The following is a 24,654-nucleotide window of genomic DNA, read 5'->3' as shown; positions in this document are numbered from 1 at the left end:
ACAATTGACAGGATTCCCTCTTCCCTAGTAATAGCTTATGAAACTCTTGTGTATGCACAAATATTTCTCTTGCGTGCATGTGAAATGCCTTTTCGTCCTGAGAAAAGTGTTCTCTGCAGAAACTACCCGTGTGTAAACAGAAGATTGGCTTTAAAAGGCAACTGTGATGGGAACAGTGTCTTAGGGAGATGCAGCTTGGACTTGAGGTAAATTGAATGCTTTACAAAAATGTGGTTTTGAGCTTGCATTGACATTGTATGTAATATGGGTACACATTAACTGTATAATGGTTTTTGTATGGTTTTTCTCAATAAATGTAAACTGATGAATAATAATAGCAATGGTTTTGTCTTTTTTTGCTCCTATCCCTGCCTTTGTTATTTTGAAATAACAGCTTCAGAGGAAGAAATATTGTAGCAACCTGTACTTTGTGAATGAATATCACCCACAAGAAATTAAGTAAAATATTTATATGGTTATTAGGGTAAATACTAGTTCAAAGCATCATGCAGCTTGTTGCCATTTTTTTATTGAGGCAGAAGAGTGACTTTGAGTAGGTAACAGTACAAAGAAAGTCAGCAGATTTAACCACAGGAAGATTTCTTTTTGAAAAGACTGCATACATTTAACTTACTGCAGCTTAGCTTGCCTTTATGTCAAGGCCTATACACATGTACTTTAATTTAAAATGTGACTATTTTTTTGTAAAGTTACTCCTCCGGAAGCTTAATCTGAATGGTTCAGATGGTGTTAGCAGAGTGACATGAATGTTGATGTCAGGAGGTGTTAGAGAAAAATAGTAGCCTTAAGAAGACAGTGTTTAGAGATGTGGCAGTAAATTTACTGCGTTAAGATTGAGAAAACAGGCACTTTATGAAAATAATTTTCTTAAAGCTTGTTTTTTACCACCTTAAAATATGAGCCAATCATAGATGTCACCACCTGTTCCCATGCCATTTAATCAATGAAAAAACCCCAAGTTTTACAAGCAAGTGTTGGTACTTTGAAGACTACTACAAACCTAAGGGAGATATGTTTTTATTTGAGATGATCAGCTGCATAGGTCTATCAGAGCAGAACAGTTTCAATGCAAGCCCATTTTAAAACAAAAGAAGTAATGCTCCTTGAAGCAGTGATGAGCAGTTATGTCATCTTTTATTCTTCAAAAATAGTACACTTGGGTTTTTGAAAATCATCAATAAGTATTTCCTTTGCCAGTTCAGTGCCTCTGGGATAAAGTAAAACAGCTTAAACATTTAGTGCTCATGCAAGATACACCAGTAGATTGACACTACTACACAAGTTTCCAGATCATGTATTCAGCTTTATTCTGTTACACAACAGTTGGTCTTCAAATGCTGGAGCACTATGGTAATTCAGCTTTTTCCTTTAGTTGATCTTTCATACATTGATTTCTTCTTTTTAGCCTTTGATACTAATTTTCGCATTTAGTAGGGAACTCTCACAATTTGAAGGGTGTTCTTATCTGATGCAGGAATGACAAATCAATGCACATCCTTGCTTTCTTTAGTTGGCCCCATCAGAGAAAGAGATAATGCAGTAAGAAAGTTGAGGGGAAGAAAGATTCCAGCTAAAGTAGAGCATTAGTAGTCATCAGCTAGGAGACAGAAAAAGGGTTAAGAGAGACAGGTAGTTAGATTTTCATAACAGGAAAGATGCAAGAAGACTATTTGGGAATTAAGCAAATTAAAATGCTAGCTCTTACTTTCAATGGTGAGAATACAGGTGCTAGCAGCTGAGCCTCTGTTGTTGACTGCTTTACACATATATTCTCCTTCATCTTCTGGGAAGGTTTCTGGCAAGTAAAGGCAGTAGGTTTCTCCTCTTTCAATGTATTGATAGTCCTCAGAGTCCTGCAACATTTCCCCTTCAAACCACCATGTAACTTCAGGTTTTGGTTCTCCAGTAATTTTAACTGTAAATCTCACTGGCTCGCCATCAACTACTGATGTGTTTTTCAGTGACTTCTTGAACCAAGGAGCTCCAGATCGAGCTTGATCCTCATCTTCACAAGTAGAACCATTAACAATGCTTCCCTCTTCTTCTTCTTCCTCTTCCCTTTTCTGTTTTAAAATAAGTTGATTTAGAGCATATAAAGTGGCAATAGCACTATGACTGCTAGTGATAACATACTTGATTACAAGTTACTGTGTTTCTGAGAAGGGGAAATTCCACATCTGTCCTCCCTATGTAACAATGCACCCAATCTGGATATGCCACAGACAGTAAAATGCATTTTAATGAGGCTGGAATGTTAGTGTAGAATACAGGCATGAATGTCAATTCCATCTTCACGTTATTCAAGGGATGACATGACCTTTCTTCGCAGTGTCTCATACTCTTCTGCAAGTGTTCAGGCCAGGTTGGATGGAGCTTTGAGCAACCTGATCTAATGGGAGGTGTCCCTGGCTACATCAGGGGATGTAGATGATCTTTAAGGTTCCTTCAACCCAAACCATTCCTTCTTATTATGGGCAGTATGTGAAAACACCAAAAGCAATTTTATATTATTGCAACAATTCCTAGCACCTGCTAGAAGGAGTAAAACATTCCTTTTTGTATCTGGTAGTGTTGCCAACAGTGGTAAGCTAAGTTAAATGACACTTATGACTGGAGAATATTATTTTGCAATTTATACCTTCTGTAATGCTGCGTCAATTTCTTTTTGTTCAAACTGCATGCGTAGTAATTTCTGTTCCTCAATCCTCCTCTGCTCCTCTTCTTCTCTGGCTCTTGCCATTTGCTCAAAACGAGCCTTCATGTTTACTTTGTGAGTAAATGGAGCCTCAGATTTCTTGGCCGGTGTCACGTCTACGTCATCATCCTTGGGGGAAAAAAATAATTAAAAACAGGACTTAACTGTTACTTATTACCTTTATCGTATATATGATAATAAAACTAGTTTTGTGTTCCCAGAGGTTTTTTTAACTGAGCAAAGCCACACAGAAACGTGGGTTTTTTTCAGAAGTTTGTTTAATGAGTGTAGGGTAAGTCTCGTAATAGTTCATCTCAGGGATAGGACAAGATTTTGGCAAAAGAATTTCAAAAATCATAGGTAAAAAAAATATTCCTAAAGTTTTATTGATATAGAAATTGAGCACTTCCTGGCAATTGTAAATCCTCAGTGACTGGAGTTTTATGCCATTGATACGAGCATAGGTTCAACACCTAACATGGTTGACCTCATGAAAACAATTCGTGTCAATCACTAAGTTAAAAGCTCAAAAATAGGACAGGCTTTGAGCTGATGCTGAACTGACTGTTGTGGAAAAGAGCCAGAATGGGGCTCAGATCAGGCTTGGTACCGTTAAAATTTTATGCTCCGTCTACAAAAGTTCACACTGGGCTCATGGGTCACAGGCCAGTTTGTCGATGGGCTACACTGACAGCTCCATTTCTTGGGGTTTCCCCTCTGAAAAACTCAAGGTTCTGGTCTGAAGTGTAGGGAATGAGTATACATGACAGAGACTTGATCTTCAAATGGTACTGTTTGAGTTTGGTAATTGAATTTTTTATTCAATTCATGCAGTAGAGAATGAATTAGGACTTCAGAAGGAGAAGCAATTCAAGTGATGATTAATAGGTAATTCTCAGATACAGATGTTTTAAACCCTCACACTGGCAGGTTTCAGATTAAGATGCTGAATTGAGGGCTTTGAGCAGAAAAGCAGATCTCTGCTTGACCAATGACTGATAATAAACTGGTGCTGTTTCTTTTAGGGATGCTGAGGTGTGATATCCTTAAGCATCCAAAGGAGGGAAGAGGAAAGAAGGGAAAACATAATTTTGGAAACAGCAAAATTTGATGAAAGCAGCAGCATTGCCTACTCCTGGATCATTAGTGTGCTGTCCTGGATCATTAGTGTGCTGGTTAAGTGTATCATTAACATACACAGAATGGAACTTACCTCTTGAAATTTTTCAGCTTCCCTTTCTCTTATTTCTTCATCCATTGCTCTTCTCTTTGCTCGCTCTTCTTCAATCTTCTTCTGTATTTCTTCTTGAGACAATTGTCCTATTTTTTCAAACTTGCTTTTTAAGTTCTTTGCCTGAATAGAACCGCTTCTTTTTAGCTTCATTAATTCTTCATATTCTTTGCTTAGCTCAAAAGTTTCAGACTCTTCTTCCAGCTGTTAAGAAATTACAGAATGTTTAAGATGGAAAATGCCCTCGTTATTTTTATTACCTGTTCTCCCCACAGATGGTATAATTCAATACATTACAGTTCTCTTAGTTATTTGAAATCAGTACAGAGACCTTTCCCCTCTAATTTATTTTTTCCTTGCTATCTCATGATGAATGCGTTTGTATCATAACTAGATAGAGTTTAAAGTATCTTGCTTGAATATGCCCTTTGTTCAAGGGTGGCTGTCAATAAACTGCCCTTCGCAGACTCAGAAAACCAGACACTGACCAATACAAAAAACTTGCTTACCCAGAATACAGAATTCACTTCTATTTACTTGCAATATGAAGTAATCCTCTAAAATACAGCTGTTTTGTTAAATAAAAAAATACTGCCTTTTAAATCTTTTTTTAATTCAATAAAAAGTAAATGACATTTCGGGATGTCGTGGCTGGAAAAGAAAGGGCAGTTGTGGGTCCTGCAGTCAAACCACATCTGAAGTTAAAATTACTGATATTTTTCTCCCTCCTTTTATGACCTCTGACTGATTGTAAAGATGTATATGCATTTTAGCTGGATGTCCCTGTCCCTGCTTCCCCAGGATTACTTGAGAACATCACAAGCTAGAGACTTTATTACTTGCTCAAGCTTTGCAACAAACATAATAAATTAATGCAGTTCTCCTTAACATTCAAAAGGGAATAATAAAGAATTGCCACCCACAGCCAAACTGAAGTGTAGAGTTCATGAATGTGATGTTTTGAACATTGGGGATGTAAAGCAGATTTTGTGTGTGATTTTTAAAATCATCTGTGACAGTCTTCAAACCCTTGATACCAATCATAAAAAAGTTGAGCACATTGTATTTCTTTTCTCATTAGATAGCACAGTGTTTCCCTGTAGAAAAGCAAGAATTTTTCACTTTCCTACTTTTATTTTTGTATTGTCTTTTGGGAACTAGATATTTCTGTTATCCCAATATCATAAATACTATCTAATCATTTTAGTAATACTCCAGAATTTTCAGAAATTACTGCAAAGCCAAGTTACACATTTGTAACTGTAGTTACTTCTAAGGTGGCAAGGGATAAACACATTTTCCTGGTAGATTAGTGATAAAAATATCCTTATATACAATGTTTTAAAAGTAAGGCTTTCTATTTTTCTTTTCCTTTTTCATAATGTTGAATGTATTAATTTAAAATTCCTTTTAAAGGAATTTTTATTTACAGTCTCAAACTTTGAGATTTTAGTAATAAACTGATCTATTTTATTTTTATTCAGAGCATGCTTAACGTATCGTTTGATGTACAAACCTGTCCCATTTCTTGTCTCAGCTGTTGAAATTCTTGCCTTTCCATTTCCAACTTTTGCCTACGCTCTTCTTCTGTGCGCCTCTTTTCTTCTTCCATTTTTTGTCTCAGCAACTCCTCAAAATTAATTTCCAGTTTACCAGGTATGAGAGATTCTTGAGAAAAGGTTTTAAACATTTCTGGTGATTCATCATCCAGCACCTGCTGGAAATTCAGAGCATTAATTATATCTGTGATGAAATCACAGCACTATTCAGACACTTCTGGTACTTAAAGATAAGGGACTGCTTTGTTACATCTGCTCCAGTACAGAAAGGTGCACTGTGCCAATGTGGGTATTCCTCTAATGTTGTGGGAGGGAGTGATTTGGGGGGGGTTGTGTTTGACTTTAACTAAATGCTAAACTTTTATAATGAAGATGAAGGTGGTTTTTTAAAAAGCGGTATTTTCCCTCTGCGTGGGAGGATGCCCTCTAAATGGACCTTTAGGACCTGAAGCAATTCATTCTTGTTTACTTCAGACTATCATTAGACAAAATGTTTGTGTTAAAATGTCATTGCTCTTAATGCTGAAGTACATTTATCTGTAATCTTTTTTTAAGCATTCTGAATTACATTCCTGTTCTAAAGCAGTATTAGTATTCCCATTAAGGATAACTGAACAGAACGTTCAGAAGAAGCTCTTCTTTGTGCACAAATTGTTATGCTAAGTTTTGTGGTCAGTTTATTGGTTTATACACCCACCTGCAAGGGTTTCCTCCTTTCCCTATCCTTGTCTGGCTTCAGAGCAGGGTTAGGCTTGGTTGGCATTAGGAGCAGCTGGCCTATCTTTTAGAGTAATTCATAAGATAGTAGGGCCTAGGAAAGGCAGTTTTCATTACTTCCAAAGCAGGAAGTATAAGAACTAGTATTTTATCAGATGGAATGTGTTGAAGTACTAAAATACGAAGCTCAAAACTACAAAAGCAGCCAGTAGTGACAGTGAGTTATGCAGGAATTTTTAAAGTAAGTTTGTGATAAAACTTAAATTAATGTATGTTTGTGCATGTAACTATATAAACTTATTAACAGAGATTGTCTCAACAGGAATGTTCTGTAGGTAAAGGTGAAGTGTACTGATCAGGAGGGTGATACGGCTTATGGCACTATTTAATCATGTTTGAAAAGCCTTGTGGCAAACCTGGAAAAGCTCAATGTGCCCTAAGTTGTAGGCATTTCCAACAGCAGTAATCAGTTGAATGCTGAAGTAATTAAAGGGGCAGCATTTCCATTTGAGAAAGTGTTCTGACTATAAAGGGACAGAAAATAGACATTTGGCACTACTATTTATTGCTACTTACTGCCATTGTAACCCACACTTTTTAGTGCTGTTGGTGTCATCTTGGTTCATACCACCCTCTTGACTTACTTTGGCCCATATCTTTATTTGCCATAGTTCTTTCAGTAGTTTTTTAGCCCAGTTGCACTCAAATTCTATTCACTACAGCTGTTACTCAGATTTTCCCTCTGAGTAAGCTTACAATTGGGCTTCAGCACCACCATTCCTTCCATTCTTCATCTGTTTTGTGTAATACGAGCATATTTGTTGAAATTGTGTTGTGGAGAAGTGAAGTCAAAAAACAAAGCTGTGAACTCTTTCCTCAAGTGAAAACTTTAGTGATGCTGCATAGTTTTTAGAAGCTACCTGTCACTAAGTTAGCAAAGAAACATGAAAGGCTCTTGCTGGTGATGCATTAGTTCATGAGCTCATCACTTCAAGAACATACTGAACCTGAGTGATCAGGAGAAGCATCAATTCAGAATTTGCCCATAAGTGCTTGAAAGCTGTGCTTGTGAGCAAGCACTAGCAGCTGTCTCTGTATTTCTGACTTAGTTATGAAAAGACAGTGAGCCACCTTCTCCCTGGCTAAAAACCCAAAGATTCAGCTGAGTTGTGTGATGTACAAAACCCCTGTGATTAGGTCAGTAAATATTTTAGCCATGCTTTTTTTTCCTGCAAAGTGGAAATGGTTGGTTGTGAGAACCATTCCTGTAACAACCATGGTTTGCAACACAGTCAGTAAATATTCAGAGGGCAAACGGGGAAATAATTTTTTTTATTTGTGCTAAGACAGGTTGTTTTTGCAGTCTCTATTAGAAAAGTACTGTTGGGGACGAAAGATGATTGCATCAGTGTAAAAGTGATCACACTAGTCCTGGGGAGCATGGAAATAGCACAAGGAAGTGTGAAATAGGGAGATCCAAAAGGAGGTGGCATTTGTGTTTTCCAGCCACAATACTACCATTTCTCTGTGTGTATACTTCCAAAACTAAATTAAAATGAAGGAACAGTAAAAAGTTCCTAGAATAACAGCTTAATGTACATTTTTTACTGTCTTTAAAAGAGAGGACTATTACATTTTTAAACATTTTAGGACATATCTGCATTGCTGCTACATTTTGTAGCCATGGAAAATAAGGAAAACTGTTACAAGTAGTAGAAAATGTAGTATTTGTATTCAGGATGCTACTTAACAGAGAACTTTCAAGTACATAAATGCTGAAAATGTATTTCAGTAATTTTTTCAATTACAAGCCACTTTCACTGTCTGCAGGTAGAGTAGTCACAGTCTCTGTGCTGCATCTGATGGATTGAACCCTGTTTCTTTCCTGGACAGTTGAGTTTAGTTTCTTGCTACACTGAGGCCAAAAAAGACTTTCTCAAGAAAGCAGGAAAAAACAGAAGCAGCACATACTTTCTGTGCTTCCTTTAGTGCTCTACTGCCTTTTCATAAAAATTGTAGTGGCAGAAGTCTCCAGTAGTATTCTTTTGTTTTGGGGGTATTTTTAAATGTTTTTAGGTTCTATTTTCTTTCTTTGGAGATACAGACAGACACTATTTTTCTGTACAGTATAAAATTAAATTTACATTGTAGCTTCTCTAGGTAGTCTTTCAGCAAACAGGTCTTATCTTTGGCCCAATTTCCAGGCAGAGGGAGCCCTGCCAGCAATATGAGTACTCATACAAAGTTTTCATCTCTCTCACAAGTATTGCTTTGAGTGATTAAGAAAATGTTATTGGGCATGCAGTTGGTCTTTCCCAATTCAATCACAGAGGGCAATGGAGAGAGATGCTACCAGATGACTGGGTTATTCCACAGTTCTAGATTGGCACATCCTGCCTTGCCTTTTGAAACAAGCACTACTTAGTTCTAGTTTATATTTGTGTCATTTAATACTGTATTTGCTGATGTCCACCAAGAAGTAACTGGCTTATACCCAAAAGCCTGCTGAATCTTGGAGGGGTTGGAGTAAGTATGAAGACCACAGTTTAAAGCACTGTGGCTATTTTTTTTTTAAATATAAATAATAGTTGCCACCCTCTGAAACTGGGCATCTTTCTCTGCTTTCAGGTAGTGTATGTGAGTCCTAAGCCCCTGAAAATTTGTCTCCAGTACAATCCTAACTCACACTTTAGAAGTCCTTGCATATGACAGAAATCTGTATTTGTCAAGGGAAGATAGTATTGCAAAGTGTTCTAATGGTAAACACCACAAGTTATTTTTTGTTTTTCTCTGAACAAGCATTAAAAACATCAAGGAGCTGGGTTCAACCTTCTTAATTTTTCCTCCCTAAAGAGCCACAGATTTGTGGCTCTTGCAGTGAGCATTGTACTTGCAGATTTGTACTTGCAGTGAGCATTTTTCTACTATGCCATTAATTGTGATTTAGCAGTGAGAGATGATTGGTGGACACTGTCTAAAGGTAGGGAGATAAACATGGAGATATAAAAGAATTTGCTCTCCCAGAAAAATCCAAACCAACAAACCCTTCTCGTGAAAACGTTTCACTTCCCAAGTTTGTTTCATCTAGCATAATAATACTCACTGGATATAATACCTGGTTTTGACTAAATTATCTGAAATTCTCTCTAGGCTTTCTGTGAGGAGGGATTGTTCTCTGATGATTTTGGGTAGTTTACCCTATTACCTTCTAATAAATAGTAAGGTGAACTAATTAATGAAGGAGTGGAAGCATGTATTCCTAACCTTTATTTAAAGCTTTTTCCCAGCTTCTTTCCAGTTTGCGATTTAGGTAAAAATTAAAGTTTGTGCTAAACCAAAATACCATACCATGTTCTTCCTTGCTTCAGCAAATGCTCTTTTCTCCTCTTCTATGCGTCGTCGTGCATCCTCTTCTGCTTTCCTCTTTTCCTCTTCTCTCCTCTGTCTTTCTATCTCCTCAAAACTGAGTCTGAGTTTACCAGGGCGGAATTCTTTAACAGTGTTTTCAGATTCTTCATCACCACCTTCATTTATCTTAAGGAGAATAGGGAGAGGAAAACATAAAAAGCATTTACCCGAACAAAAAGGTATCCTTTACAGTAAATAAATACTCTATTCCTTTCTGATCTTTTATAAATACTGCTTTCTCCTTGGGGGAAAAAAAATGTATCAAGAGTTAGGTTCCTATGAGAAACATTTTAATCTTTGTTTTAGCTGGGCGGGGAGAAAAGAAATTTTCAGTGTCCTACATGCAGCTTTTATAATTTCAAAAAATCTGTTGAGTGTGTAATTCAAAGAAAAATGTGTTATCAGGAAGAGGCTGGACAATTAAGTACATACTTTATGGTCTCATTGTTGGATCATTTACTGTAAATCACTCTCTATTCACTTCATTTACATCACTTTCATAGACATTTATACCATCAAGTCTTTTTGTTTGTATAGAAATTGTTTTCATCAGTGCACCAGTTAAAGAAATGCTGTAGAGTCTTATAGCAAAACTGAATCAATTAGTATTTTGCTGTTATTCCAGACTGAGATTTTTGTTTCTTTTCCTTTTAGACATTTAATCATCACTGAAGGAAAGGAATTGAGATACTCTGATCTCTTCACTATAGCTTCTGTCCAGTGAACACTCACCTGCTAAGAGAAGCCTGTGGTTTGCAAACTGCAATCAAGAACCCCTTTCAGAGGACATCCCAGAGTACTTTATCTGTTAGTGGAGGAAGTAGACTGGGAACTGTCAGAGTACTGATAATCCAGATCTCTATACTGTGAGCAGCCCTGGGACTGGTAGGTGGGGTAGCCCATTAGGGAATTAGAGAAATCTTTTATTTTATTTGAAATTCATAAGGGAAAGAAATTAAAGAATTGAAGAAAATTAACTGCTGAATTCTTAAGAAAAATGTTTACTTCAAATTTTGACAGCCACTGGTCGGCAAGTACAGCTGCATGTTAGAAAATTTCTTTTGATGTGGAGAATTTGTACATTATTTCACATTACTTGATAAATAAATGCATTAACATAAGGAAGAGAGATGTGAACTAATGTTCAGTTAGAACACCTAAGTGACTTCATGAAGTTCACTCTCCTTCAGTTTCTTCCCTCTTCTACTTCACTAGAATCCTTTGCCCGACCCCAAACAAAAAGGAAAAAAGTGCATTATTGACATAATGGCAAAGTTATTGGTGTGAAACAACAGTGATTTATTGGAGGTGGAGATGAAGAAGTAAACAATTTGGGCATCTGCCTAAACCTAGAACTCTCTCAATATGGACCACTTGGGAATTCGTTTGTTTCAGCTTTCTAGAAGTTCTGTGGTGTTGGTTTGGTTTGTTTCTGTGGAATATAAATGTTTTGAATGTTTTTGAAATATAATCAAAACAGTCATCTAGAGCTGTTTTTCCAAGACTGTTCATGCATAATTATACTCTGTTGAAGCTAGCAAATTCCTATAAATAATATTTTCCAAGTTTTTATGTAAGATTAAAATCTCATTTCTTGTTAATCTTGTTTGTATGTGAATTTTGTATGTGAATTAACAAAGTCATAGTGATCATGACTGAACAGGGGAAAAGTATTCAAATACTTCAAAAACGCTATTGGAACTGGAGTATGGTAAAGTGAGGAAATACAGAACTAAACTATCTGGTTATCTTAGGTTAATACAAAGTGTATGATTCCTTCAATATGATCAAAGAACAAACTATAGTGAGGTCTTTTTATAGCTGATCTAATACAACTCTGACTTATGATAAAGAACACATATGGAGGCAGTTTTCCAAGTAATATAAAACAGGATCTGTGAGCTGCATTTCGACAATTGGGGGGACTTTATCTAGTAATTTATAGTATGTTGTTGTTTATGTCAGTACATACAAGAGAGCTGATCTTTATTAGCCTTTCTTCATAAGAGGAGAGTTGTAATTGATGTATATCTTTATCACATTTACAAATAAATATGGGGATAAGAAATAGCATTCTGTTACTATGGAACATTTGCATCAAAAACTGGTTACTGAATCACCTGCAGCACTACTTCAGAACAAAACAGCCAGCTACTCATCTCCTTGAAGGCTTATAGCTTAAGATATTAGAGAGTGTAGATAGAAAACCTACTACGTTGCTGACAAAATCAAAACACCTGTATTTCTTGGGTTTACTGAAAGAATCTCTAAAGTATTATGCCAGTGTGGTTACTGAGTTAGAGCACAGGTCAAAAATGTCTTTCAAAAATTCATTTTTGGACTCTTAACAGTTGGAAATAAAGTTAAGGAATAAGAAAAAAGAAAAATCACATACAGGAAAGAATGCAAAAGCATATCCTATATGCAAATTCTGTACCAACATGAGCATAACTTGTACTTACCATTCGCTGTCTGGCTTCTTCAAAGGCCCGTTTTTCCTCTTCCAAACGCTGCCTTGCTTCTTCCTCTGCTTGCCGCCTTTGATTCTCCTGTCTTTGTCTTTCCAGTTCTTCAAATGTGACTTTCAGCTTACCAGGAGACAGAGGCTCTTGAGTTTCACTGTTTTCATTTTCACCCTGTGTAAGAAAAATGAAATGGTCGTATCTTAAGCCAATAAATATCTATTATATAGGTGGTTGTGGATGACTGGTTTACCTTGACAAATGAAAGGCACTTGGATTCCTTAAGGAATTGGTTTTGTTCCTCATATTTTAGCTTCATCTCTTCATCCTGTGTCTTTCTTTGTTCTGCTCTCTCCTTCCCTGTGTTCTCAGAGTTTATTTTCGTCTTCCCAGGTGTCCTGGTGCTTTTTACAGGCACTACTGTAACTAGCAGTGAATCATCCCCTTCCTGTCCAAAAAGATATTTATTATATTTTCATGAAACTTGACTTCTAGATAAACTCATTTCTTAATGAAATTGATGTTTTAACCTGTGTGCACAAAGCTTCCAAAAGATTTACTTGTGTTGAGTATTAACCACAAGAATAAATCTATCTGCCTGTGGCAGTCACTAGTTTTCTTCTAATAGCTGAAGAGTATCAAGACTGAATTATATTTTAAACATAACTGCTGGCAAATTCCTTGACTTCTTTATAGATTTTCATTAACAGTTAGCTATAAAAACTCAAGGTTTGGAAAAGAACAACTTTGAATAGACAGCAATTGTAACCACACTCTACTTCCAGTCTTTACATTTATTATGTAAATGATAATAAACTGCGGCTGGAATAAGCCAATACTTCAATAGAGAAATATATAATTTTTAATTTCTAATATACAATTTGTCAGGTAGAGTAATTGTTTTTTGAAGGATGTTGCTGCTTCACATCTATTTTTACAACTTACTTGCCAAAATATATTTTACCCATATTTTTTCATACTATTGAGTAAGTTAAAACTGATGAAATTGGGGGTTTAAGTTTTTTCTTTCCAAAACTGTAGTAGGAGTGTGATTTTCTTGTGTTAGTGAAAGACAATAGGACCTTTGGTCCCAGCTTTTGAAATTGAACATTTATTTGCAAGACTTAAAACCCATATGGTAAATTAGTAAAAAAATTTAAAAGGTTACTGAGTGAGGTGTTTAAACATCTGCATATTGTCGGAATCCCCCTTTAATTTCAAGTTTAAGGCAAAGAGCTTTTAAGATAATTCTTTGCAAAGCCAGAGGACTTAAAAGTATCATTCTCAACAGATATCAAATAATTCTGGTGGCTTTGAATATTTACATTTTAGATGTTTTTAACTAACCACAAAGTATTCATAGTCCAGGCTGTTTCAGACTTCAAGATACTGATTTCAAGTACAGATATAGTTCCATAAACATTAAAAATTTGTTAGCTCCTTGGTTGAACTTTAATTAGGTATTTATGTGCTGTTTTCTAAGTTTTCCCAACCCAAATTACAATAATAGAACAAAGTGAATAAAAATGTAGGTGAACATTTCTTTAAAAAAATCTGATTACCTCAGCTGCTGATTCAGTTCCCGTATTGTTAAAGTCATCAATCTATTAAATGAGAATTTCATAGGATTACATTAATTTGGCTCTTTGCCTTAGAGTTGCAAGCATAGAACTGGAAATTCTTTTTGTATCAGTGATATGTATGTAGCACGTAAATTCACAGAGATGGTAATGACAGAACCTCTGTTGGAATACTTCAGATAGGTCAGCTTGTCGAGGAAGAGGCAACAAGACATAAAACATCCCACACAAAGTCTGCTAAAGCATTCCCAACACAGTGTTGAACCAAGAACAGTACTTGAGTTGTCCATTCTTCATTTAAATATTGCAGAATTGTGTAAAAAAAAGAAATGTTTTAAAAAAATCTAAAGCAAAGGTATTGATTATTTCTGATTCAAGTGACATTGTCTTCCCCTCAACTTCTGAAAAAAGCCTAATGCTGTGCTTACTTCCTATGGTGTGTCTATGTTATGGTCTAAAACTCACACAGTTTTAAAAATTTTATGTGTATGTACTTCTGCCTTGCAGGTTAGGTTAAATATATGCTAGATGCAATGCCAATTAAAGTACAGTTTTAACAATGTTAGAAATTCTAGTAGAAAACACTGTCCAAGAACTGACTTCTCCTATAGCACTGTTTTTCATTTCTTACAACAAATTCACACCTGAATGAAGTACTACTATAATTTGGTTAAATAGAAATTTGCCTATGTATTTAGTCTGTCATTTAAATGTTTACTCTTACTGCAGTATTTGCAGCACTGAAGAAAACTTGCAAAAGGAATTAAGTTTGATATCCGTTCACAAAATTCTACAAAAGACAGAATTTGCTTTACTGGCATCAACGAAAGTTGGGAGTCTGTTCATATATATATATATATATATGTATGTATATATATGCAATGATGATTCACAAAATGGCAAAGGAATAAAACATGATCTGGATCTTCATGATTTATGATTTTTACTGCATTAGTACTGCATTAGTGTCTTCTCATTTTTGCCTGCCAGTGGCATTTTCTACTACTTCTTGCTTGCCTTAGTTCACGTATCACTGAACTGTATTCACTAATTTATAAGCAAAGGTTGTCTAAAGTAAGAGTTGATAAAATCCAAGAAACATTTTCAAATTAATTTAGTAAACTCACATGCATATGACAACAAAATTTGTGCCTGGTTCCTACCAGGTTTATGCCTGCCCAGTTTCATCTGTAACTCAATTTTAGAGCTTAAAAGCAATTTGGTACTGTAAAGAAATGAAGACTCTCTGAACATTATAGCTCACTTCCACCCCACTGAGCATCTCCCATGTAAATCATGGAAATCACTACTATCAGAAATCTTAAGGTCTAATCTTTCTGATCAATACAAAACATTTTTCACGTTTTTTGTAATTACATCCTGACTGTTGTGGTCAGATGAACGTACCTCCTGTGCCTTTTTTGCTAATTCTCTTTGAATTTTTCTTTTCTCGATCATATCTTGTTCAATTCTGCGCTTTCTTTCTTCTTCCGTTCTTTTTCTTTCTTCTTCTTGCCTTTGCTTCTCCATTTCTTCAAACTTGCCTTTAACAGTTCCTGTGGACATGAAATGCACAGCTGAGCAGTTCCATCTCATACTTACCCAGTGAACTCTGTGGCCTTGAAAGTCAGGCCTCTCTTACCTATTAGCTTTGGAACATAACCCTTTTCTATTTTAGATAGTTTGGTGTCATCGTCTTCATCAGATCCAAGCAGTTCTTTCATCTAGTTGATGAAACACAGAAAGAAAACCGTCTTTATAACTTAAATGAAACCCCAATATTACTGTCTTAAAATAATGTAAATAGATTTTCGGATATAATATTAAGTATTAAAATAACATAAAATATTAGCAAAGAAAATAACCTCCTGCTTTCTCCTGTTCCATTCTCTCTCTCTAACATATTGTTCTTTTCTTCTTTGCTTTTCATCTCTAGATCTCCTTTGATTTCTTTCTTCCCTTGCTTTCTGCATAGCTTCAAATTTATCCTTTACATCACCCTTGTGAAGCTTGGGCACATAGGACTTTTGGACGGGTTTAGATGAAGAAAGCAGAATCTTGGTGAAGATATAGAAGAAATGAAGATAAGAAAAAGAAAGTTGAAACAGATGGATAGAAATAATCTGATAGTTGGATTAGAAAGAATGTAAGAACATAAAACAGAAATGCAATTGATATTTTGAACTTTGTGCCACAAGCCATCATCAGTTAAGCATCATTGTATTTGTTCATAAACAGTCATAAATACTAAAATATCCAAAACAATATTCAGCATTATATTAAACTATTAAATTAGATACAGATTTATATTGTTGCTTTCAATCTTAAGCAAACACCAAAGAGATTCTCTGCCCCTAACATTTAAAAGGGATATAAAGACATAGATGTATAATACAATATGTATGGGAGTTTTTCTGCAACACGTCACCAGCCGTCTGTAGTTTTTAAATAAGCAGTAATATTTCTTAAGTTAAAACTTCCAATACATTATGTGCTTACTTTTTTACTATTTAGAGAAAACCAGAAGCCCAGTGATTTTATGTTACGAAGTGCAAAGATCACTGGACTATCAGGGCTCTGATGCTGATATAACAAATGGACACTGCTTTGCCAGTGATTACTCTGTGGGTGTCCAAACACCAAAGGTTCCCGCTTTCAGAACTACTGTGAAGTTTTCTCTTTTTACAGTGATGACAACGGGAATGTTCTCAATAAAGTAATACTGAGAAAACTGGCTAAAAACGTTCCATGTTTCATATTTTTCCACCTACACCAGAAGTTTTTGTTCCTGCTACTCAGTAAGTCTATATAGAAGAAGAAAGTAGCCTTATATATTTACATTTTAGAATCATGCAAATGTTACCCAGAATTTCGCCACCAACATTTAAAGCTTCTTCATATTTCGTTGCCTTTATTTTGTCCTCCTCCTTCATGTTTTTCTAATAAGAACATAATTCACATATTCCATCAATCTTATGCTACTTACAAGTCCCCTTTCATTGTCTAAAAATAGTGGCAATACCAGCAGACTTCCAGAATAATTGTCTTTTACAATTATTTCTAATTCTTATTTTTGCAAGCATCAGTTGTAAATTATTACATTGCCTTGATTACTTTAAAATTGGTACATACCTCAGTTTTCTGTGCAATGTCATTCATGGTTACTGTATTGTGCTCTGCACCTGGTGTGTTTAAGATGGCTTTCAGTTTCTACCTGAAAGAAACAGTTGTCATTATATTCCTTTCTTTTCCTTTTAAATGATGCTTTAACCATCTTCCTGTAAATAAGTTTGCATAGGCTGAAATTGATGTATCACAATTTCACTTGGTCCTCTGAGGCTTTTGAAGACATGAATAGGTTCTAAGTATGCCACAGTAATTAAAAGAACAAGCTTATGATTCACTATTCATGCTCATAACTCCTCTGTATAGTCCTAGGTATTGGGTTTTAATTTCCATTTAAAAAAACTAACAACTTGGAGCCAAACTCTGGCTGCCCTGGCTGGTTGTTGCAAAGCTGCTGTTCCCGGTGCTCAGGGCAGCAGAAGGAATGTCCCCGCAGCTCCGGGCCGAGCTGTGAGCCGGGGCTGCGACTGCAGGAGCTTTGCCAGAGCTCAGGCCAGGAGCCCCCGGCCTCCCCGCGCTGCTGCTTCGCCCTTGTGCGGCTGCAGGAGGAGAGATGGGCCGGGGGAGCCACCTGCGTGTCACTGCCGCAGCCGCATCTCCGGCCCGCGGCAAGGCTCTGCCCTTCACCCAACGCACGGCTACAAAGTAATGCTTTCCCTTCCCCGAGGGCTGTTCTCCTGGGAAAAGTAGTGCTAAAAACTATGAAATGGGATAGGTAAGCCACATACAGATAAAGTATTTATATAATTTGTGATCTGGAAATTGCATAGCATTTTTTAAAGGAAAATTGTTAGAAATTTTAAAGTACACTCTTTACTAGGAAACTAACAGAAAGGCACTTTTTCTTCTTTTTTCTTTTCTTTTAAACTTCAGATCTATCAGAGCTTGTGAGAGGAAGGAAATCATGACATGACTCCAGTGCTACTGCTGTCCGTATTGTATCGATCCTCTGAGTCCCAGGAAAGCCTAAAAACTCAGTGTGCCAAACATGGTAAAAATAAGGGCTCAAAGATTCGAAGGAAAAATGCTGCAAAAGTAGCTTACCACTGGAAGGGACTTCTCACTTGTCGTTTAGAGGAACTGAAGTCAGGGATTTTCATGATATGGAAAGCTAAACTCTTATTCTTCAAATTCTCTAATTCTTAATTGCAAACAGATTATGAACACAGAAACATTTATGTGGTTTTAAAAATAATTAATATTAAGAGTTGTTTTCATGTAAACTCTTCAAAAATACACCAGCATCACCAATGGTCACCAGCACTGCTGTAGCTTTGCAGATAGAATGGGATTCTAAGATATCATGGGATGTTTTTCCCAATGAAAGCAGTCACAACATATGAAGCAAGAGCATTTAGCTGCCAACGCTTGCCCTGATTTACAAATTCTAAACTCTTCAAATTTGGCTTCAACAGGGATGTTCTGGAGAGCACTTTGGTGTTCCCTTTCAACAAGTTAGTATGGAAAGTCACACCACCCCCACCCCACTCCCTCATTTGTAGACTGATAGGAATCCAAGGCATCTCAGTTTCTCACTTGTGAACACATGAACATATAATCACTAAGTGGCAGTTCCTATTGAGATTGTTTCAGGTCAGCAATAGCATGTTAGAATTGTGTGGAGTCTAGAAAGGCAAGTAATTGCATCAGCATTCTGTAGCCTCAGGGTCCCTATAGGCTTTACCATACACTTGTACACTGTGCAGGATTTGCACATCTTTATAAGCTTTAGCTGATTTCTATGCATATAAGTAAAATCTCCACTGTGATCAGTATAACCTTAAAACTACTTAAAATCTTTTGACTTCTGTATTTTCATAAGCAGGTCTTAGAGACAGTTCTCTGATCTCTTCTTTTGCTACTCCGTTCTTTTAATGGCTCCTTCCCTACTTGGGGCTGGCAACCTTTAGCCTTGTACTTTACAAACAGCAGCTGACTCAAAGGTTTACTGCAGGAACCCATCAGAAAACAAAGGATTGTCATGAGCTGGTGCAATCCTTGCTTTGAAGTAGCCTGGGACATAGAGACCTTTTACCCTTGACATGGGGCTGGAGCAGAGAAGGAAGACTCAAAGATAATCTGTCACAAGAAATTCTGTTTCACCTCAACACCTCAAGGTAAGGTTACCACTAATCTTGACCACAGCAGTGTACCCCATAGACAGGGCTACATCCTAAAGTCATTTGAAAACTGACTATTCCAAAGTCTGGTTTATTACGTGCAATTAATTGTAAGAAGATTATATTCATGAGTCAAGACTTTGTCTTGAACCTTTCTGATAGCTCCAATTTCCTGAACCTCTTAACAGTGGGATAACAAATCTCAAATTTTCTCTAAAAGTGTGAATGTTGGAAGAAATTTTCTTTGCAAATTCCTGCTGTCTGAACTTCCAAAATAGTGCCAGTCCAACAGGTTGTGGGCCTTCAAGATGGCAGATATATTTCTGCCATGTGGAATATTGCCATATCTGCTATTACTTTAGGCTGCTTTCCAGTTCATTGGCATCACTAACTCTTAATATGTTTGAAGGTTAGCCAGCTGGCTCTAAGGCATTTTGCCTCTACAGGTCATCCTACCTCCACCTCTGATGCTAAAAGATATTGATACAAAGCACCAGCGCATTGCTAAACATGATACCACCCATGTTTCACTTTCATCCCTCTCCATGGCCACTAAACCTTGAGCAGGACCAGCAGCTGGACCCTGCCTCAGGCACCCCTCAGGGCAGATGAGTCATTTCCGATAAAGACGATACAAAATCTTTAAGTAAAAAAGAAGCACTCCTTGAGTTTTGGGTTGGGTCTGTGAGGGAGTGGCCACAGCTTCGGGAAAAACCATTGTGGACTGAAGCTCCTTTGTATCTGCCTCACCATCAGGAGAGGAGCACAGTCAATGAATTGGTGCTGAGAAAACCCAAGTGGCTACATCAGAAGTCCTGACACCTACAAATCGTGGAAGAACAGTGCCTTCCTCATCTGCCAATAGCTTTGCAAAAGTATGCAGTAATAGATTTTCCAACCCAAGAAACCTTGACCTACTAATTCTCTTTTAGATGAACTAGTTATATTTTTAAGTTGTGCATTTATATACGTATGTATTCTTGTTTTGTATTTTCCCAGAGTTCAACTAATAAAAGCAATTCTTATTTTTTGAGACAACACAAGTCTTCCTGTTTAGTTTCTTACTTCAGAAACTATTTCTCCTATTACAAAGCTGTCCAATCTTAATATTCAGTCTCATCTTTTATTTCCCACGATCAACATACCTCAGCAGAAACTGTAAGAGCTCTTCACTGAGGCTTCCCACTCAAAAAAAACCCCAGACTATAATTTTGAACATGACCATGATCAAAAAATGAGTTCAGCTTGTTACCCTTTGCACACCCAGTCTCATCTGACATCCAGCATTCACCTGACGGTAGTGTAATTTCTTTTCTCTCCACGTTTTACCTTTCCTACAATTAAATGACACATCATTGATAATGTTGGTCTGGTGTTAAAATGTTTATACTGAAAGTACCAGACTACAGGGCCCCTTTGCAAGGTCCACTCCTCAAGAAAAATTTGACTTGCATCCAGTGATCGATGGTTGTACCTCTGGAATTGGAATGAAGAGAAAATGCCATTAGACTTGACTGGCTGTAATGCAGAGAGGGATCTCTAAGTTCAAGTGAAAATTTAATACAAACCAGTAATGCATAGGACACTAGGCAGCAGATTAGAAATATTCTGTAAAAAGATAAATTACTGTTTTCAAACATCTTACTCATTTACAGTAAATAGACAAGCGATCACTTCTGATATGTCTTGACCTGTTACAATCATAGCACTTTTTCAACTTTTCATGCAGCCTCCCTAAAATTTTACTTCAGGCAAAAAAAAGTCAAAAAAGAAAACCATTCAGGGGACACAGAAAGTTTGATGGCTCACAAGTCCCAAAATCCATCTCCTTAAATTTAATTAATTTCCATTTCTGAAAGCAGGTCAGAGTCCTCAATTGATCAAAAAAAGTTGTGCAGCTTTAACCAGATTAAAAAAACCTTCCCATAAATAATAAAATTCCCTTTCTTTTAAAATATTCTTGTTTTTCAGGGGCATGATAAACATCCTCACATGAGACACAAAAAATACCAGCACTTCCCTGAACTGAACACCACTCTTTACAATAGGAGTATGAAGTCAGGACTTTAGAAAAAGGTCCTGTTCCTCTGTGATTTCTCCTTTCGGGAGGCCCCCTGCTCTCCTACTGGGTACTGTGAGTTATAAATAAGCCCTTCATGGCACAGTCTAAGTTACATTTACCATCTGTCTCCTCTTTGTGATCTACTTGCAGGGAAGACTCCATCATACGAGAAAACCATACTGTGAGAGTTGGAAACTCACTACTTGCAGCCAAAGCACCAAGGAGAGGCAAACAGTCCACAGCATTGAAATAGTTAACAAAATATTAAACAGAACTGGAAAGAGGAGGCGAAATGGGCATCATTTATGTCCTCCCTGTAACTGGTCTGGAATGACACTACCAGTTGTTGTACCAAATTACAGATACTGAAGGAGATACTAAAATTATCATGCATAGGGGAAGATCCTGAGCTGGCATCAACCATCAGCTCCACTGAAGCCAGTGAGTTATGACAATCAATACCAGCTGTCTAAACTTCACAGTTTGTATAAATACAAAATGCAAAACTACTTCCACTCACTAGTATTTCCTTCATTAAGTCTTTACAATTAAAGACCAGAATGCTTACCAACAAGTGACCCAGATAATTTAATTTCGAACACAATATTTTCCTCAATCTTTGAATTTATCACACTTCAATATTTATTGAGAGTCCCATTTTGTTGTAGAGCAGTCCTTGCAGGTAGGGTGTCATTTATAAAAACACACTTCTTATGAAGGATGCCTAAGTTTTATATAGCTATAAACACTCCTAATGCAACAGTGCCATTCAGCCCGACTGTTAAAAGAATGTAATCACCCTTCTCTGTACAAATGGTCTGTTGATTCCTTACTCTCTTCACATGCTATTACGGGGTACACAGGCTCCAGAGCAAATGTGGTGGGAGTTCAGAGACTGCTCTGGTAATGGGGAAGTCCTGCTGGGATCTTCTGGCCCATGATTTCATGTTCCATGGTACCTGCTGATCCTAATTGCAAGTGGCATTAAATTGTGAACTGAGGTCTCCAGGACAAAAATCAGTATATTCTGCCCCACACCACAGTTCCTCCATTCCCTGCTGTGTCACGGCAGCTGAAGATGAACCATTTGCTTTGTTGACTTCACTGACAGGACTTCAAAGATCAAGGTAATCCAAATACTGGACATGAGGCGCTATTGCAATTTGTATCTTCCCTGCTGACAGGACACAGCCTTTCTGCCTCTTCTCAGAAATGCTCTTGGCCAACCCAGACTGAAGCCAGGGTGGTCACCCAGAGTGGTCATGGCCCGAGCTCTGCCTCCACCACAAAGGAGAGGTCTCCAGGGCTTCCTAGAGATACGCTGCTGCTTCCCCTTGAGCAACCCCACCGTGCTGGTGGTGCTGATGCCTGTAAAAGCTGGATCATGTGTACCACCTTCACCTGAGCAGGTATGGGTGCCTTTGGTGCAGGGGTCACTTCCATTGCCTCCTGCACTGCTCTCCCAATGCCAGGAGCTTTCCCCACTGCCTCCCCACAGCCAGTCTGACCACAAGTATTCCTTACTAATGTCTTAAACCATCTACACAGCTTTCATAGTTCACCAGACTGTGCTTTCTACATATACCAGTCATATTCACATACTTCTGCATGCTCCTTAATTGATGCAGTTGGCCCTCCTATGACTAATTATAATTCATAATTTCATTTCACTGCACAATTTTCTAGGAGATCTAATGTCTCTTAAGACCTGAGATCTAAGGTTGAGTACTATGTTTTCTACCATACTTTCTGATTAATCTTTGAAATTCTGACATGCTTCATTAAACACGCTTTTTTCGACATTTGTTGGCTAAAAAGAAGCCCTTATTTACCGAAAACAAACGTGATAATAAATAGTTTGCAAGCTGTCCCAGAAGCCGAATATTTTCTTCCAAGCCACTCTGTTTTACCGCCATCACTTCAGGGTGAAGCAGAACCAATGGACGCACTCAGCGTGCCCTCGCTGCTGAAGACCACACCAACAAAACTGAACTCCTCCGCATGTCGACACGCGGTTTATGAAAATCGGGGATTTATGGGATTTTAAACTAATTTTTATGAGCCGCACATCACCCACCGCGGGTCCCTCACGCCAGGGCGGGACGGCCCTCCCGGGCTCCGCGTCCCCGGGGCCGCCTCAGCGGGGCGGCGGCGGGCAGAGCCCCGCGCACGGCGGCGGCTTCGGTTCAACCGCTGCACAAGCGCCCGGCCCCGGCCCCTGCCGGCACCGCTCCCGCTCGGCTGCGGCTACACCGCCCCCGGGCGCTGCCCCTCCCGGGCCCTCCCCGCCGCCGCCCGGCTCCCGGCGGAGAGAGGACACGGCGCTCCCGCCGAGGGTCCGGCCGAGGGGCGCCGCGGGCAGCGGGGCCGGGCAGGCGGCCCCATCCCCAGCCCCGCCGCACGCCGGGGCAGCGGGGCCGGCGGCGGGGAGGGGAGCGGGGCGGGCCGAGCCCCGTTGTGCCCCTCGGCGGCGGAGCTGCTCTTACCTGTGCGCTGCCCGCGCTGCGGCTCGGGGCGCTCCGGCGGCGGGCGGGCTGCGCTGCCGAGCGCCCCTTGGCTGCGGCCGCCGCTCCGCCGCTGCAACTTTCCATAAAAGTCGCGACGCGCGCCCGGCGCCCGCATTCCAGGCGAGCCCCGCGCCGCGGCAGCTGGCCCGGCCCGGCCCGGCTCGTCCCCGGCCCTGCGGCTCAGCGCGCCGTGCCCGGCCCCTCGTTGGCCGCGTGGGGGGGGCAGCCAGCCAGCCAGCCCCCCTCCCCGCGGGCAGCAGCCCGGCCAACAGGCTAATTTTGGGCTGGAAGCAGCACCGAGCTATAAATAACCGGGCCGGCGAAGCCGCCGTTTTGCTGCGCGTCCCTGGCCGCGCCGGCCCTGCCGCAGGGCAGCGGGCGAGCGGCGGGCGGGGGCTCCGCGGGACGCACGGGGGACACCGAGACCCACCGCCCGCAGCCGCCGCCCGCCACCGCCCTGCCCGCGCTGCTCCCGATCACCGCGGCTTTTCCCGGCCACGGCCCGGAGCTCCCCGGCCCGGTACCGGCGGGGCTGCCCCGGCCCGGCAGCCGCGGGTCAGCCCCACTCACCGCCGCCGCAGCCCCGGCGCGTCGCTCCCCCCGGCCCCGCACGCAGGGAGCGCTCCGCTGCGCTGGCTCTGCCGGCCCGCGGGGTTTTATACCTACGGCGGTCCGGGTGCCGGGTCGGTTAATGGCACATGGAGAGCGATCAACTAATAATAGTAATGTGACAGTTCGCTGATGGAGCGGGGAGGAATCTCCCTAGTGCCAGACGGCGAGAGGCAGAGCGCGGTGGCTCAAAGCAGCGCCTGTCGCTGGGAACTTCACAAAGCAGAGGCAGAAACGTGATTTTATTACATCTGAATATATTCCTTTTCCTGCTTAAAGATGACTTGTTTCCTACATGTTCAGTTGCAAGGTTTCCAGTGCAGAATTTTCTTCCTATCTCTCTTGTATTGTGTCTGCCAGACTGGAGCCTAAATTCCAGCTGGGTTATCAACATTAGGACAGTAACCACATGACCTTAGGCTGTGCAGATCTGAACAACGGCCACCAAAGCTAAAACACAAAACGGGTTTGCCTTTTGAAGGACAGAGGAGGCACTTTCCCCCAGTGCCACCCTCGGGGCAGCCGTACTGAAGCACAGGAGCGGCATCGGGGCTTCC

The 24,654-nt window shown here is 39.4% G+C and overlaps 2 protein-coding genes across 15 annotated transcripts in view; one reads left to right on the top strand and one right to left on the bottom strand.

Annotated features, from left to right (window-relative positions):
* The window catches only part of FUBP1 (far upstream element binding protein 1), a 34,194-nt gene extending 22,962 nt beyond the window's left edge, over positions 1 to 11,232 (top strand). Inside the window, 1 exon segment of the mRNA XM_039556302.1 lies at positions 10,286 to 11,232. Within this exon segment, the coding sequence (XP_039412236.1) occupies positions 10,286 to 10,303 (18 nt within the window). The 3' untranslated portion in view covers positions 10,304 to 11,232.
* On the bottom strand, positions 1,134 to 24,239 carry NEXN (nexilin F-actin binding protein). 14 transcript variants are annotated; one of them, XM_039556293.1, is made up of 14 exons: positions 24,151 to 24,239; positions 16,806 to 16,887; positions 15,539 to 15,730; positions 15,316 to 15,397; positions 15,081 to 15,229; positions 13,656 to 13,697; positions 12,347 to 12,541; positions 12,094 to 12,267; positions 9,572 to 9,757; positions 5,464 to 5,664; positions 3,930 to 4,151; positions 2,660 to 2,845; positions 1,727 to 2,084; positions 1,134 to 1,618 (listed from the first exon to the last, which is right to left on the bottom strand). In XM_039556293.1, exons 2-14 carry the CDS (start codon positions 16,830 to 16,832, stop codon positions 1,605 to 1,607), a joined length of 2,028 nt encoding a protein of 675 aa, XP_039412227.1. In that variant the 5' UTR covers positions 16,833 to 16,887; positions 24,151 to 24,239; the 3' UTR covers positions 1,134 to 1,604. The 14 variants fall into 14 exon arrangements, with proteins under 14 accessions (XP_039412227.1, XP_039412230.1, XP_039412231.1 ...); XM_039556296.1 differs by lacking the exon at positions 24,151 to 24,239 and adding an exon at positions 24,059 to 24,131; XM_039556297.1 differs by lacking the exon at positions 24,151 to 24,239 and adding an exon at positions 24,059 to 24,077 and having other exon boundaries at positions 16,806 to 16,883.
* Between the last annotated feature and the right edge of the window lie 415 nt (positions 24,240 to 24,654).

Source organism: Corvus cornix, chromosome 8 (genome assembly GCF_000738735.6).
Source record: "Corvus cornix cornix isolate S_Up_H32 chromosome 8, ASM73873v5, whole genome shotgun sequence".
Classification (NCBI taxonomy): domain Eukaryota; kingdom Metazoa; phylum Chordata; class Aves; order Passeriformes; family Corvidae; genus Corvus; species Corvus cornix.
This window is presented reverse-complemented; position numbering and strand designations above follow the sequence as displayed.

Coding starts and splice junctions, on each gene's coding strand:
- NEXN (XM_039556293.1), bottom strand. CDS start 16,832: ATGAATGACATTGCACAGAAAACTGAG. Junction 15,731..16,805: donor ACATTGCACAGAAAACTGAG/GTATGTACCAAT, acceptor ATCTTCACCAAG/ATTCTGCTTTCTTCATCTAA. Junction 15,230..15,315: donor TTATGTTCCAAAGCTAATAG/GTAAGAGAGGCC, acceptor TCATGTCCACAG/GAACTGTTAAAGGCAAGTTT.